Source organism: Pseudorasbora parva, chromosome 5 (genome assembly GCF_024679245.1).
Source record: "Pseudorasbora parva isolate DD20220531a chromosome 5, ASM2467924v1, whole genome shotgun sequence".
Taxonomy (NCBI): domain Eukaryota; kingdom Metazoa; phylum Chordata; class Actinopteri; order Cypriniformes; family Gobionidae; genus Pseudorasbora; species Pseudorasbora parva.
In genome coordinates, this window is record NC_090176.1 from 40223678 (window position 1) to 40240062 (window position 16385).

A 16385-nucleotide genomic window follows, 5' to 3' on the forward strand; every position below is an offset into this window, starting at 1 on the left:
CTCAGCGATGTCATCGGGACACTGCCGCTGGGAGAAATCTGAAACATGGAGTGGACCACAGTGTGCTGCGGAGCTAACAGAGACTTCCACCATCAGCTGTTTTCTGTTCACCATCGGCTCTGTTTCTGTTCACCATCAGCTCTGTTTCTGTTCGCCATCAGCTCTGTTTCTGTTCACCATCAGCTCTGTTTCTGTTCTGTTTTCTGTGTTGGTTGATTGTTTGTAGTATTCTGTATTTTTGCTTGTTGTTCATTTTTTTGTTGTTGTTCCCCCCCCCCCCCCCCTTTGTTGCACTTTGAGATTCTTCGGAATGAAAAGTGCATTATAAATAAAATCTATTATTATTATTATTATTATTATTATTAACATCTATCTTATGTTGGGAACAGAATCGCTTTCCAATAGTTGGGGTCAGGTTGGGGGAAAGGTCTTAATGGTTATTGGGATGAGGAGAGACGAGCAGGAAGGAGCTTTGATTGATGTGGTCATATGTGACCAGTGCCTCTGGAGGAGAAGCTCACCCAAGTGGATCAGTTCCAGGTCGTTGGAGGTTGGATGTTAAATCCAGTTCAGAGAGAAGCGGAGAGATCAGGATGCTGGTGTGAGAGCCAGGGTGAGAACACACTATGACTCTCTCTTTACCTCCATCTTTCCTTCTTTGTCTCAGTCGTTGTTGCTACACAACAGTGTTCCTCTGACGGTAGGGAGGTGGCGGCAACACGGTGCCAGGTTTTAGCGCATACTCTGAGAGGTACTCCTGGTTCTCGGCCACGGCGGGTCGGATCCGACCGTTTTGCCGATAGAAGAAGCGTGTGCTGCAGTCCTGCAGATACTCGGGGTTGTGGAGAGTGGCCTTAGGGGGAAGACTGTGTTGCCAGTACTCAGGATTGTCAAATGTCTTTTTGGACTTTATGTCAGCTTTGATGGTCCCGGAGTGAGCGGGATGGAGGGTGTGTGTTGGGTGGAGGGTGTGTCCGGGATGGGCGGAGTGGAGAGTGTGGCCTGAGAGGGTGGAAATGCTTTGTTTGCCTTGGTACAGTGGCTGTGTTGTAATGTGGGCACTGGGTGCTGCTGGTTGCATGGTTTGGGAAAGATTTTGGTTGTTGGAAGTTCCAGTATTTGCTGCTACTACTGCTGCTGCCACTGCTGTGTGCGCCAAGGGGACTCCGTTCTTCCTCAAAACATCATGACTCTTTTCCCCAGAGTTATGGAAGGTGTTGAGGTACAGCGGGTCATTGACGTATTCATCCTCCACTCTGGGCTGCCCGTTGGAGGTGCTGTGGTAACCTCGCTCAAGAGTGTGGACCTCTCCATTTCTGCGATGGGTGACAAAGGGGTTCTCCTCCACAGGGTTGAGATAATCTGCGAGAAAAGGAAAGAGCAGTGAGAAGCGAGAAGGTGGGGCTGATTGAGAACATTGTGCCAGCTAGCGCTCCAAGGATAATGTCGACTAACCTTAAGCATGTTTTCTACATTCAGTTAACTGCTTTCTGAAGTCTCAGGCCTGGTTTCACAGACAGGGTTTAGAGATTAAGCCAGGATTAGGCCTTAGTGCAATTAAGCCATTTAAGTAGATTTTATAAATGTGTCTAAAAAAAAAACATTACTGGTGGGCATCTTGCAAGATATTTTAAGATATGCCAGTTCAAGTTGCTTTCAGTTAAAACAGCTTAACATGCATTTAAGTCTGGGACTAGTATTAAGCTTTGTCTGTGAAACCAGGGGCTAGAGTTATATTTATATAGCGAACCCAGGACTTTGCAAGATTTAATAAAACATTTTTTTAATATACCATCCTAAAATCTAAAAGGCAAGACAATACAGATAAAAATACAATACATTTTAAAAATGATCCCTGAAAAAAATATGCTGTTTCTTAGTGTTTTAGCAAATGTTAATGATTAGCAACAGACAGAACAATCACAAACGGCATTAAAGCTGTATTAAAGCTTTCCTCATTAAATATGCATTCAATTTGAACAGTCACAGAAACTTTCACAGGCTCTATTTAATTTCAATATCTAAGGGAAACTCAAAACATGATGGCAAAATCTTTCTTGCATATGCCATTGTTTTTATATTATTTTCCATAGAGGGATGGTTCACAAAAAATACAATTCTGTCATTTACTGTATGACTGACTGTACGACTGTACAGCCAAATCTAATTTTGTTGCAATATTATCCTGTTTGACACGGTGAAGCTGCTTTGACACAATCGTGATAGTAAAAGCTCTATATCAATAAAGTTGATTGATTGACTGACTCCTGTGGAACACCAAATAACACATTTTGATAAGGGTCTTATTCTCAAAATATGTTATTAGGTTTTGGCTGTATCAGCGGCAATATTTCCTTTGTAAATATCCAAGAACTGTAACCTAAGGTTTTCAAATGTACACAGTGAAATCTCAAAAATCTGACTACACAGGATTAATTAATCACTAAACACTGGGTGAAAGCATGAACGGCGTGAATCATTGAACAGGACAACCCAGGTTTACCAATGACACTGGATAAATAATTTAACTGTAAAAAGAGCTCTCTTATATCAATCTCTTCCACCACTCCTGCCTGCTCCAGTTTATTACTCCAGTACCTGAGGGCTTTTTGTCCTGCATAGCGCTCATGTAACCTTCCTGGTCGGTCTCTGCTCTGGCTCCACGCTCACACAGCATCACAGTTGGATCTGCGCTGTACCGTTGGCCACTGCTGTCGTCCCCGGTGCTCGCCCTGGGTGAAGCCTTCTTCCTGAGAGTGCCATTACAGCGGCTGTCTTCAAATGCCTCAGAGGACCCCGAGGCCCCCTGCTGGACCACAGATTGTTTCTGAGTGGAACAGCCCGGGCTGACCGCGGACACAGCCACGACCCGCGGGATAGTGGCCATCATCTCCTCCATGCCGAAGCTGCCGTCCTGGTATGTGAACTGGTTCTGCAGAAACACAAACAAGCCTTTTAGTATCTCTGCAGTTATCTATTTCTGTTTGCTTTACAATTAAAACATTTCAAGAGAGGCAAATATTTTATGCTAGCAAGGCTCCAAATATTAATACAGTTTATGAGATTTAATGAAAACTTGGCAACAGCGAATGAACAGACGAGAGTGTAGGAACACAGCTCTCCTGATGCAATTAGAAATCTCATCACAATTAAACTGTTTGTTTTTTTTCTCATTCCTAATCCTCCGATTCTCTCCGTCTGGCCATCTTTGTTTTGCGGTCTCTCTGTGAACTTCTTTTTAAAGGAACTGTGGCAGCAAAACTGTTGCAAAAAACAAACAAACAACAACAACAAAATCACACGGCCCAGGACAAGTTTTTATGTTATCAGATGGTAATACCATGTTACTGAACTAGGCATGTTTACGATAACTCGATGATCAATTAATTGTCGATAATGCAGTTAATTGCTAAAACTAAAGCAGACATGAGAAAAAATAAAGCTAGCGGGTGGGAGTTATGTTTGGGGCCATTTTACAGCTGGAGATACACCTTCATGACCACAAGTTTGCGCGTGCATTCACAGCCTTTTGTTTTGTTCAAATGTAAGTTGTAATTATTTTGTGGTCTATCTATATCTGATTTATCTTATAGGATGGATTTGGTCAAGAATTAACTCGTTAGTAAAGCCGACTATGATTAGGACTGTTATACTACCGGTACATAACATTAGAATGATTATTGTAATAAAACTTTGTGAATTATTTGGGTTTAGTTAAAAAAAGCCTTTCATTGGGATGCTTGAGGAAGAATGTGTCCATTCTGAATAACAGATCTGAGGTGGTGTTGGTGATGTATTAGAGGTTATAGTTGATCATTAAATAGTAATTTAATTAAATAATCAATCACATTGACTCATTTTACAATCCTATAGCCTCATTCTTTTGATTTTGAGCCGACTTTTGCACACCCTTTCATGCTGTCGCTATAAGTCTGTTGCACTGCACATTGTAGCATGAAGGCTAACGATTAATCGATTCATTGTTCTGTAAACGACGATTGATCAAGGAAATTTATGTAAATTGACATCCCTAAATAATACCATGGCATAATCATTCATCATGGTATTCATATCTAAAGTACTTTAATGAATACCATGGAATTTACTAATTCATTAACTAATTACTAATAGAATTACTAATAATTCATCCATTTAATACTCTTAGTTTTACTGTTACTAGTTTTGAAGTCATAAACAATAGGGTCATTTAAAATCCCAAAAAAAGGGAAACAAAATATAAATAACAATTAATTATATTACTTAAAGGTCCCATTCTTCGCGTGTTTTCGAAGCTTTGATTATGTTTACAGTGTGCAGTATAACATGAGTTCATGTTTCGCGTGTAAAAAAAAAAAAGTATTTTTCACACAATTTACTTATCTGTACAGCGCTGTTTTCTCTGTCCTAAAAACGGCCTGATGATTTCCTTTTTCTATGAAGTCCCTCCTTCAGAAACACATAACGAGTTCTGATTGGGCCAGCGCTTCCCGTGTTGTGATTGGACAGCAGTTTAGCGCACTTTGCCCGAAAGGTCCCGCCCCTTACCATAACGGGGAGATGCAAGCGCTGAATGCGCGCTCTTCTCCACGTGGGAGAGCAACAAGACCAATTTTGCGTGTTCTTGTGGGCGGAGGGTTAGTCAACAAACGGTTCTAGTGACGTCATTACATCCCTGCACTTCCTGCTGTAGTCCAAACCAGCCGTTCACTGTAGGCTTTAAAAGGGAACTTCTGTTAAATAACTTCTGTAAAATCTGGCTTGGCATTGAACTTTGAGCTTTATAATTTTACAGATATTATTTATGCTCTAACAGCAACTAAAGTTTGAAAGATGGAATCGCGAAGAACAGGACCTTTAATTGTAATACTAATACAAAACCATGGCAATACCTAGAACTATGATAGCATTATTCAGTTAATGCTTTTAATGCTGCAAACTGTTTGCAGGTGTTCTGTCTGCTCAAAAAAACTCTAAATTCAATGTCTGCTTCCTTGTTTTCTTTTGTCCGCCTCTCCACTAACCACAAAACACCCATCTCTCTTTCTCTTTCTCTATTCTGTCTTCACCAGCACATACACAATGCTCTTGGAGCAGTCTGGAGCTCACTGCTGTGAATGTAGGGTTCTGCTGGCCCGAGTATTAGTCTGCGAAGGGTGGAGTAAACTATACTTAAGGGGCGGGCAGCATCATTAAATTTTCACAAAATAAGTAATTTAATATCACAGTAACTGTAGAAATCACTGTAGTTATTTTCTTCTAGCAATTAACTGAAAGTTTATATTTCAATAAACATGGTAATGCCAATTACTGGATAATCTTGTGAATAAAAGGCTTCAGAAATTTCCCTTAATTATTCAATAAATGCTTAATCACATTTCTATTCTAGTATTTTTCAATATTTACTTCAATTTAAAATACACAGATGTCGACCATCGATCACAGTACATTCAGTCTTACCACACAGGGATACATACTTGGGTCAGAGGAATTCCAAATCAAAATATATATATAAGCTTTTTTCCTAGTTTCCCATTAAACATCTATAAGTCCATGACCAAAGCAGAGCTGAACTGAAACACACATGCACAAAGATGTGTTTTTTCCATTATGCTCAAACTTCACAACATTTTGAGTAGAGATGAATTTGAGTTAATATTGCTATTTGGGTTATTTGGCAGAGTTTCGTTTTCCCAAAGCTCAGTTTATACGGCAAACTGCAGGCAAAAGATTTCTGTAATGTTCCAAAGAGGCTCTGAAGGATTGATGTCCCTCATTGATATTCATACCGCTCACTCTCTTTTCTCTCCCAGTTAGACGAAAACAAAACGCAAGTTAGAATGCAAAATGGCACACATGGTTAGCGAACACGGTCGAGGCGAAAACATTTCACATTTCAGGAAACATTTCATCGCGCCCACCCCTCCCACACACTCTCACACCCTCACTAAATCCCCTTCTAAGTTCCTGGCAAAGACTGATTGAACCCTGAGATTTTGTCATTCTAAGTTACAGTGAAGAGCTGTTGGAGCTGCATCCCTACTGGTTGTACTTTCCCATTGGTGCTGTACACACCAACAGTTAATAACATGCTCATGGCTGACTAACACAGAGCAAATACCCACTCTGGTCTTCCTGTCGATGGGCAAATATCATCTTCACTTTAGTGAGGACCCAGTTATTTACACTGGCATGCCTCTGTAATGAAAGCCCAGACATGGAGCCCATTATAGGCACACGTACAGGAGGGCCACTTTATTTCTCTCCCCCACTCCACAGGAAAACCTGTCACAAAAGCACTGCTGCTTTCTAAGACAAATTAGCACCTGTAAATAGAATAAGTCTGTGTGAATCTCAGTATTCCAATGCCCTTCATCAACAGGGGAGCATAGTTAATGGTACAGATAAGACTTCCTTTTTTTGTCATCATCACATCATGATTTCATATTTCAATGACAGACAAGTTCGTTCTGGGAGAGTATAGCATCTGTCAGCGTAGGAATGGTGGGCCAAGCTTTCTGAGATACTCGCATGGACGGCACTTAATTGGCTAGGAGAGCATCCATCCACCCCAAGGTCAACGTCAGTTAGATGATAGGCTCATCTAAAAACTCAATTCAGCCTCAGACAAGCAATAAATAGAGATTCATAGAGTGAGACCTAAAAGTGCATTAAAATGTAAAAGCTATCCTAAAATATGTAAATATGTGCAAAATGCCCAAATTTGAAGGTGTGCATGCATGATGCATGTGTCAGTGCATCAACTTCTTTCTTGTCCTTGCCTAATAAAGAAATATTGCAATATTTAACAAGACTCAAATGCTTTATTCTATAAAAAAAAATTCAATTAGGAACCAAAGCTAATTGATTCCAAGCTTTTTACCAAAACAAATCTTGGGGCTAAATACTAAAATATTCAGATGAAGTGATAGGAACTTTAAAGAACTTTAAAATAATGACAATCAAATGATTTTAAAAGACTTCACACAATTGCACAAATAAAATACAATCTGATTTAGGCACTTAACCTTGACAGATCCCAAAGTCCATTTCGAGGTTCGGCCAGTGCAGTCAGTTCATTGAAGTGTCATACAGGTACATCACCTATCTTACTGAATGTGGAAACACTCAAAAACTGCTTGTTAAACTTAAAATGTGCTATTGTTCAGATTTTCTGTTTGCAAAAAGTTTCTCATGCTCACAAAGGATTTATTTGCTTAAAGGTACCCTAGAATGAAATATTGAATTAACCTTGCCATAGTGAAATAATAAGAGTTCAGTAGATGGACATCACACACTGTGAGTCTCAAACACCATTGCCTCCTACTTCTTATGTAAATCTCGTGAATCAAAAACACCAGGGAAAAAGAAGTGCTTCTCAACATAAGGCCAACCGTGACGCAAGCATTGGGGATCATTTATATGCACGCCCCCAACATTTGCATCTGTCTAAACATGTTCTAGCCTGACAAGCCAGACCCACATCAAGATGTTTGGTCTGGAAACTCACCATAGACAGGGCTCAATCTGAGGGGCGAGATGAACGGTTGTCTTTCAAACTCCCTCTGCACGCGATAGGATAGCGCTACCACCAACCAGAGCTACGAAGGTGAAACGGAACTGGTTGGTGGCATAGACGGGTTGATAGATTAAACATTCATCCGGTCGGAAAAATCGAACACCTCTTCCCTTCTTAAGAATGACTTCAGTGCCGTTCTTTGTTCTTTGCTCAGAGAAAAGCTTAACTCCAAGTCTTCCAGAGTCGCTGTCAAAGCTGATTCGAAAGACCGCCGTTTGCCAGCTTCTGTGTTTACTAGAAGCACGAGCACAACTCTGCCGTCCTCATTATGTTAAGCCCACCGACTATACACGATGTGATTGGCCTGACCAGAGTTTGGCGTTTACAGCTCAGAAGTGTATTGAGAGTTGCAAGACTGCACTAGCGGGCAGATTAGATTTGCTGCCACTACACTGTAAAAAAATAAAATAAAATTCAGTTGGCCAAATTGAAATTCTGTGAATCGATGCAATTTAAATCACAGGAATTCAATTTGGCTAACTGAAAAATTTAGATGTGATCAGTCACTTGAAAATTTTCAATTGGAGCATTTTTTTTTTACGGTGTAGGGTTGTTCTAGATTTCTGGGCTAAACATGTTCATTGTCAGGCGGAAATGACGGAGCCGAGTCATCAGGTAAACAAGCTGCTCGCATGCACTGTAAAAAAAAAAAAAAATTGCTCCAATTGAAAATTTTCAAGTGACTGATCACATCTAAAAACACCGCAATCGTGTTTCCTGATGTTTTTGCCTATTTGTATTTCAGATTATGCTACATCACCGTCACTGTTTAACATTAGCCTACATTGTGACAAACGTAAGATAAACATGCTATATCGTTGACGAAAAAGACAAGTCTAAAATGTAGGCTGAAATGAATGTAGGCTCGCGTGCATATGGTTGCCAGATTGGACATGTTTAGGTAAAACACCGGATAGTATACAGGTTTCTATCAGGAAAGCTCTGTTAGGGGGATTTAATTACTGAAATCTGGCAACCGCACGAACACAAGCTCTTTGTCACGCGCGGATGATCTGAAAACACCAATAAACAGGTAAGCTGCATTTCAGCAATCTCCATTTGAGATGTTCTGCTTAAAGTGTCATTCATTCAGTCGGTCTGTGTTCTGTCAGGACGGTCAGGACTTACGAGCTGAACTGCTGAAATAAGCCAATCAGAGCAGAGCTAAACATTAATATTCATGACCCTTCCAAATAAGGCAAAAATAGAGCATTACATCCTAGGGACAATTTTTGCCCTTAAATAAAGCCACATACCCTCTATGTAAATATCAGAGAACAATTTAACATTGTTTCAACTCATTCTAGGGCACCTTTAAAACTGAAGTAAAAACAGTAATACTGTGAATACTACAGTTTTCTATTTTTAATATATTTTCATTAAAGAATTTTAAGCAGCCATTATAAAAGAAATCATTTAAAAATTCAGATTTGGTACTCCAGCAACTAAAATTACACTTTATTTAATTTTTTTAGGTCCCCAAAGTGAAGTCCCCCATGACTCTGTGCATTCAGTCCCAACCAGGATAGAAAAACATGCATAAACACACAAGCACACAAATTTAGAAGGTGGGACTTCATAAAGAGGCGCCTTCAAATGAGCATTTCAATTTCTCCCATTCATTCTAATACAAGTGTCCATCTCTGCTATATACGGTCTCTGACAGAGCATGGTTTATTAAATGACTGAACCTAAAGACAGTGTGTGAGTGCAAACTGTTAGTACACTCACTCTGTTGGGGTCCATGCGTGATCTGGTTGTATATGCCAGTGGAGGAATACTGAAGGCTTGTGGCACCAAATATTCCTCAGCATCCATCAGATCCTCCAGTTCTTCCTCATCTAGCAGACTTTGGAAGAACTTACTGTCGTTGGGGCTGGGCAGCTTCATGCGGTCATCCCCCTGGCACAGAGAGAACCAGGCTTGAGATATTTATGCACTATGCAGAAAAATAATACTTTTATGAGAGTTAGATGTTTTATTCATAATTTGTTGTTATATACTTTATTATAGTACAGCACACTGGTCAACAGTCTGTTTTTTTAAAGTGTGCTTTACAAATAAACTGAACTGAACTTAAGACCCTTGACTCTCATCACAAACATTTCATTTGAGCCCGAGCTGTTACCTGGATGACTAGGTAACGTTGTGGGTCTCTCGCCATTCGGCAGAACTCTGCTGCAAGCTCCTTAAATCTTGGTCTGCTGTCTGCATCTATCATCCAGCCTGGAGGCGAAATCATCGCACAACTTCAGTCAGCAAAGTAGACCGCAATAAATAAAAAAAATGCAGTGAGCACTGTCTATTAAAATAAATTTAAAAGAAGGAGTGCAGTATCTACCACACAGTGTTGATTACCACATAACTGTAATTATATTTAAAACAAAAATTAGTTCACTTTATATTAAGTATGCGTAACTACTTTATACTTACATAAAATAAGTACATTGTACTTACTGTGTTCATATTGTATTGCTTTTTTCTGCTATTAAGGTGGAATACGGTTAAGGTTTGGGACGGGTTTGGTTGTATAGGTAGTTTTAAAGGGGCGATGAAATCAACTTTCCCTTGAGCTTTTGATATATAAAATGTCATGGTAATATAAGAATATCCTGTAGTTTCATAGCTGAAAACTTCCTTTTTAATCAAAGAAAAAAATATGTGAAATATGAGGACTCAAATGTGTATAATGACATGGGTATGACATAGATATTATAAGGAGAGGGTGAAATGTGAGGACATTGGCCATGTGCCCATAAATCATATAAATGGAAATGGACTGCATTTATATAGCGCCTTTATCCAAAGCGCTTTACATTTTTGCCTCACATTCACCCATTCATACACCGACGGCGATGTCAGCCATGCAAGGCGCCATCCAGCTCATCGGGAGCATGCTGGGGTTAGGTGTCTTGCTCATGGACACTTCGACACTTGGTCAGGTGGAACCGGGGATCGAACCACCAACCTTTCGGTTTGTAGACAATCTACATGAACCACTGAGCCACTGCCACCCCAATATAGGATGAGTTTTTTTTTGAGAAAGTAAAAATGCAGAATGTTTCCTGTGATGGGTAGGTTTAGGGACAAGGGCAGTGTAAGGGGATAGAAAATACGATTTGTATAGTATAAAAACCATTACGCCTATGTAATGTCCCTATATTTCACAAAAACAAACGCTTGTGTGTGTGTGTGTGTTATATCGACCGATCCTGCAGGCCATTTAATACAGAAATAATATTCCAATCAAATCCGGATGAGAAATAAATCATTGTGTTTGCTTGATAAAGATGTTTACGAGCCCTGTGGTCGAGAGAATCTTTGCAGTTGCCGCTTTCAAAATAATCTTATCCAATCCTAGCCGTGGGCGTTTACTTCCAAGTCTTCAGAGCAGCACGCCCATCAAAACCCAGAGTTCAGGAGAGAGCCTCAAAACCAGTGTAGAAAATAGCCTATTAGTTATGATGTTTTTAAATGTAAAAAATTGGACGTCATTAGTTGACCTCAGACAACAGTATAAAAAATAAAATAAAATAAAAGCCAGTTCATTACACCTTTAAGGGTGGAATGTGTAAGGGATAGATCAAGGGACCTGGAAAAAGTAGTCCATGCATATATTTTTTCCCGTTTAGACTACTGTAGTGCACTCTATGTCGGGATTTGTCAAAAACACATTGCACGCTTGCAGCTTGTACAAAAAGCTGCCGCAAGGCTTTTGATGAATGGTGAAAAAAATGACCATGTTACTCCCTTATGAGTGTCTCTAGGCTGGCTACCAATACATTTTAGGATACAGTACAAAATTTTAGTATATGTTTTTAAAGCACTGCGCTTGAAAATTTAGTTGAGCTTTTTAAGCCCTATAGTGCAGGCAAAAGTCTAAGATCAGCAAACAAGTTTCTTTTAACTGTTCCTCGTGCACGTCTCAAAATGAAAGGTGATCATGCTTTCTCTGTCGCTGGACCTAGATTATGGAATAGCCTGTCGTTGGATGTTAGATCTTCCATAAATCTAAATGTTTTTAAGGACCGCTTAAAAATGTATCTGAACTCTCTGGCATTTTAGTACATCAGTACATGGATGTTTTTGTATTTTGTCTTGTTGTATTGTTGGTTTCCTTTTAACTGCAATGTACAGAACTTTGGAACTACGGTGGTAGTCTGTAAGGTGCTATATAAATAAATAAATGAACGAATGAAAGAACGAATGAATGAACTGTTTATAGATGTTAAATAAATAAAATTATTAAATATATTTTTTTATATAAGTACAATGTAAAAACACAATAAGTGTGCTTTATCATATGTTTAGTTATATATAGTAGTTATATAAAGTGGGACCCAATTTTAAGTGTCTTTTAATTATGAATTTACAAATTCGTATTGATAATTATATAGCTATTTTGTTTAAAATTACAAGATTCAACAGCCATTGATAGTATAAAGGATTCCTTAGCTGACCTTTTTGAACACTACAAGGCTACACTTATTGGAAATTAACCATGCACCATTTTATCTTGTTTAACACATTCATTCAACACATTTCTCATCATTTGCTAAATCCAGCAAAGTAATCCATCAGATTGAAGTATGACTCAGAAAAAGTTAAAAGTTAAATTTTGGTGTCTTAGCTGTCTAAACGAACCACCTTGACCTGACTACATATGGCTACAACTGTACACGGATTCATTCAGAATTACTAAACATAGCAACACACACGACAAATCAAAACATTATCCAGAATGTGTGTGGAAACAACGTATTGAAATGTTTCTGTGCATAAATACATTGTGCGATCAGTGATCGAGAGAGCACATGACGCATTTTATGTGCATTTATACAACAGACTCACAAGTGTACTGACTACACGACTCATGTACGTCACCGCAATCGTCTTTACATTGATTACAATCCTCATCCATCAAACCTTCACTATCAAGACGCTGGTTTGCTTTATCCAGCTGAGTTACGTAGTCAACTGAGTGATGTACATTACGTTAATGATGCAATTACACGGGCTTCAGTAATGTATTTGATTTTAACGCGTTAAGGATTTTGAATTAAATCACATGCCTTAACGCTGACAGCCCAAGTTAAAACCAAAATGATGAAAATTTGTGCAAAGCTCCCTTACATTTGACCATAACCATGTAGACGTCAATGGTGCAGATGGGAGGTTGAGGAAGCCTCTCTCCTTTTTCCAGCAGGTCAGGGATCTCTCGGGTAGGGATTCCATCATATGGCTTTCCTCCAAATGTCATCAGCTCCCAGATAGTCACTCCTGGATAATAAAAAAAATCCAATAAAGATCATTTAAAAAGCTTGTAGGCGTGTATTAAGACTGGTTGGTGTTTGCCTGGCTGAGTGGCTGGCTGCACAAAAATACTTTTGACAAATGAATTAGGCTTTTAACTGCAGTTAAGGCTTATCTCACCGTAACTCCATACATCACTCTGGTGGGTAAATTTCCTATAGTGGATACACTCCAAGGCCATCCACTTTATAGGCATCTGACAAAACAAGAGGAGAAAATTTAACTGCTTATGTTAGATAAAATAAAAACATGATACAGTAGATAAAAATGTAATGCCGTTAAAACATTATTATTAAATTTAAAACGGTATTATTCAAGTGAACACAGTGAGTACTGGATTGTTTATTTACGTAACTTGACAAAGTTTCTTCAAAGCTTACACCACTAAAATCAAACCTTATCACAGTATCATGCATTATATATTAAGTATGGTAAGTTAATATTTCAGAAATGGAATAATCAGTGATATCTGATTCTTTTTATCTTTTGCTTTAAAGAGAGAGAAAAAAAAAGAAACAGGTTGGGCTAAATGTGTGTGTAGCGCTGCTGGATATCAAACTGCACTAAAGCTTTAGAGTTTCAAGAGGTTTAAAGTTTCTCCTATATGGGAGAAATGGTTGAAGATGAACGGAGCAAGCGATTCCCAGGATGCTCTATTAAGGTACGGCAACAAGAGGTTCAGAGGAGATTCAGATTCAGATGGAAAAGATCAGAGAGATCAGACAAGTTAAATGCGTTAAAATGCTATCTTTTATCAGCATATGGTCATAAACAGCTCTTAAGAATAAACCGGTTGGTTATTGGCTAGGTTGCCCATTACCCAGCATTTGAACACCTTAACCTGTGTTCTGTTGGCTTATTAAAGTGCGCATGTGTGATATGTGAGAGGAAAGCATCCTTATACGGCAGATTTAAGTGCATCCAGCCACAGAGTGTTTTTCGAGGAAGGGGAGAAGAAATATATTGCAAACTCTGACTTTTTCTTGACCCAAGAAATATAAAAAAATGTGTTCTCGTTTCATGCAGCCAAAGGACAAGTGGTACAGTTGTAGAAATTTCAAATATGAGAGGAGAAGGAGTCTGTTTCCCGCTGACATTTCGAAATACTCTAGGGTTTTTAATGCTTTATATAACTATTTATATCACAACTCGCATAATGAATATAGTAGAATACTTAGTGAAATACATGATTGTTTGCGCTTTGATACTACCACCGAGGGGAAACGTGCGTTTTAAAAAAAATACAGCCTTGTAAACACGATTTACGTGCATTGCTAGGTGCAAATTTTCTGCAGCAATATAATAGCACTGCGAAAATCACGACATCAAAGTACGCCTTTGTTTTGAATAAGCGACTTCTAGCGGCGAAAAATGACATTGTGGCTTTAAGAATAACAACAGCATAGCAATGCCCTGTTTACAACCCACAACACCCTAACATTGTGGTGGAGTGTTTTGCTCCAAACTTCCCACCCACCTGTTGTGTCCTTTTCCTGCACTTCACTTCATGTACACATTGTGTATGTTAACATGAACACTAATTTTCTGATAACTACCAAAAATCAGTTTATTAAAATAACCTGATTTACATGCAAAAAAACTTACCGGAAGTGATCCACTAACGGTGTATAAGAGGTAAAAAGTATATAAATACTGTTTGGTTTCCTGCACAAACCGAATGTTTCGTGTCTTAAGACATCAATGTGTCATCACGAGCTGCAGTGATTTTGGCTTTGCCTGTGTATGTTTTTTTTTTTTTTTTTTTACTCATAGATTTTGCTACCATTCACATTATGCATTATACAACTGACACTGCAATGGTTGGAGATGAAAATCTTCATTTGTGTTCTACTGAAGAAACAAAGTCACCTATATCTTGGATGTCCTGGGGGTAAGCAGATCGTCATATAATTTTTAATTTTGGGTAAAACATTTTTTTTGCTATATTATCATCACAAAAATAGGATTATCGTTAATTAACCTGTCATAAGGAGCTGTGTTTTAAAATCCAGAGGCAAAAAGTGCAACAAATCTTTTGACTTCTCAGTGCTCTTCCAACACAAAGAACATATATTAAACTGATGCCATGCAAATAGGTCAGTGCATGCCCTTTTTCTTGTTGGGGTCATGTGACACTGACTTTGCCACCATCTGCGTTGTATTCCTTCTCATCTGCATCCAGAAGGCGAGCCAGGCCGAAGTCAGTGATCTTTATATGGTTGGGTGACTTCACTAGGACGTTCCGAGCTGCCAGATCCCTGTGCACAAGTCTCCTCTCCTCCAAGTACATCATACCCTGCATCAACACACACACACACACACACAATCAAAATCATCATCAATGATTAGCAATTTTTAGATTATTAGAAAATACACAATAATCAGGTTACTGTTCTTTCCTTCAGTTGAACAAACTGGCATTTATGGCATTCATTTAATCTTGTTTATTAGTTACTTATTTAAAATGTGCAAAAGAAAAAAGTATACAGCTAGACTACACAATATTTCTGCAAAATGCACATTTAGATTTATGATTATCTCTCATAAGCTATTCAAATCTTTCACATATTTCTCCATTCTCAAGTGTCATGATAAAATGAAGATTCATCATGAGGAAGCCAATGGTCAGGAAGAAGGAGGGACATTGGAGGGATAACACTAGAAAAAAGTATCATAATTATTAATAATGGAGATTGTTCCCATTGATAAGCAATGAGTCTCTCCTCAGGTATGGCCATGTATCTCAAAACATTGAAAACTCCAGACATCAATTTTCTAGAGGAGCGAACAATGCATGTAATCGATTTAAGTCCAAACCGCAGCACGGAGGCCTTTCACAAGAAAACAGCCTCTCTACTCTTCCCTCCAATGGGGCTTCGAGTGCCCTTGAGCTGGTGGCTGGATGAAATTTAAATCTTAATGTGATTGGTAGAGAAGTAAGGACAGCTTCAAAATGGTTTAAGAGAGCGAGATAGTGAGAGGGAGCTTGTAAAAATGGGGAAATACAATTTGAGAGGTCCAGTGTAGGTCATCACAGGTGCTCTCTGAGATGACAAGACTGCGTCTGTCATCACAGAAAGAGTCTGGTTACAAGCGCTTTTAATGCCAAATAACTGAGAATATATTCATAGAAAGAAAGTGTATTGCATCACCTGTAAGTTGGCAGTGCATATTAAACTAGGGGAAATCCTGGTTACACATTCATTTTTCTAGAGAATTGAAGAGAAATATTAAACCCTGAACTTTTCTTGCAAGACAATTCAATAATATTGTGTTTGCACTGCAGTACTTTGTTTGCAGATTACTGGTTAAGTAAATTTGTCTAATACAGTAATGTAAATTCAGTCTGATGGGATAGTTTTTTCCCCATATCTACTGCCCATATATATTTGCCAGTTTTATATCAAGGCTATTCATCAAATTAAATCACTGTTATTTTTAGCATTCTTTATATATATAATTATACAGTAGTTTTAATGATATATATATTTGTATA

At 38.6% G+C, this 16385-nt stretch overlaps 1 protein-coding gene and 1 long non-coding RNA gene across 4 annotated transcripts in view; one reads left to right on the forward strand and one right to left on the reverse strand.

Moving 5' to 3' along the window:
• Nucleotides 1-369: 369 nt before the first annotated feature.
• The window catches only part of erbb4b (erb-b2 receptor tyrosine kinase 4b), a 382561-nt gene continuing 366545 nt past the window's right edge, over nt 370-16385 (reverse strand). For all 3 annotated transcript variants that reach the window (XM_067444314.1, XM_067444316.1, XM_067444315.1), the window contains 7 exons: nt 15030-15185; nt 13010-13085; nt 12710-12856; nt 9705-9802; nt 9308-9478; nt 2599-2932; nt 370-1362 (listed from right to left, as the gene is read on the reverse strand). In XM_067444314.1, coding sequence (XP_067300415.1) covers nt 677-1362; nt 2599-2932; nt 9308-9478; nt 9705-9802; nt 12710-12856; nt 13010-13085; nt 15030-15185 — 1668 coding nt within the window. In that variant the 3' untranslated portion in view covers nt 370-676. The remainder of the gene's footprint in view (nt 1363-2598; nt 2933-9307; nt 9479-9704; nt 9803-12709; nt 12857-13009; nt 13086-15029; nt 15186-16385) is intronic.
• On the forward strand, nt 2782-15202 carry LOC137075581 (uncharacterized). Its single transcript, XR_010905058.1, has 3 exons — nt 2782-2917; nt 14663-14780; nt 15072-15202. It is a non-coding gene; the product is annotated as an uncharacterized lncRNA (long non-coding RNA).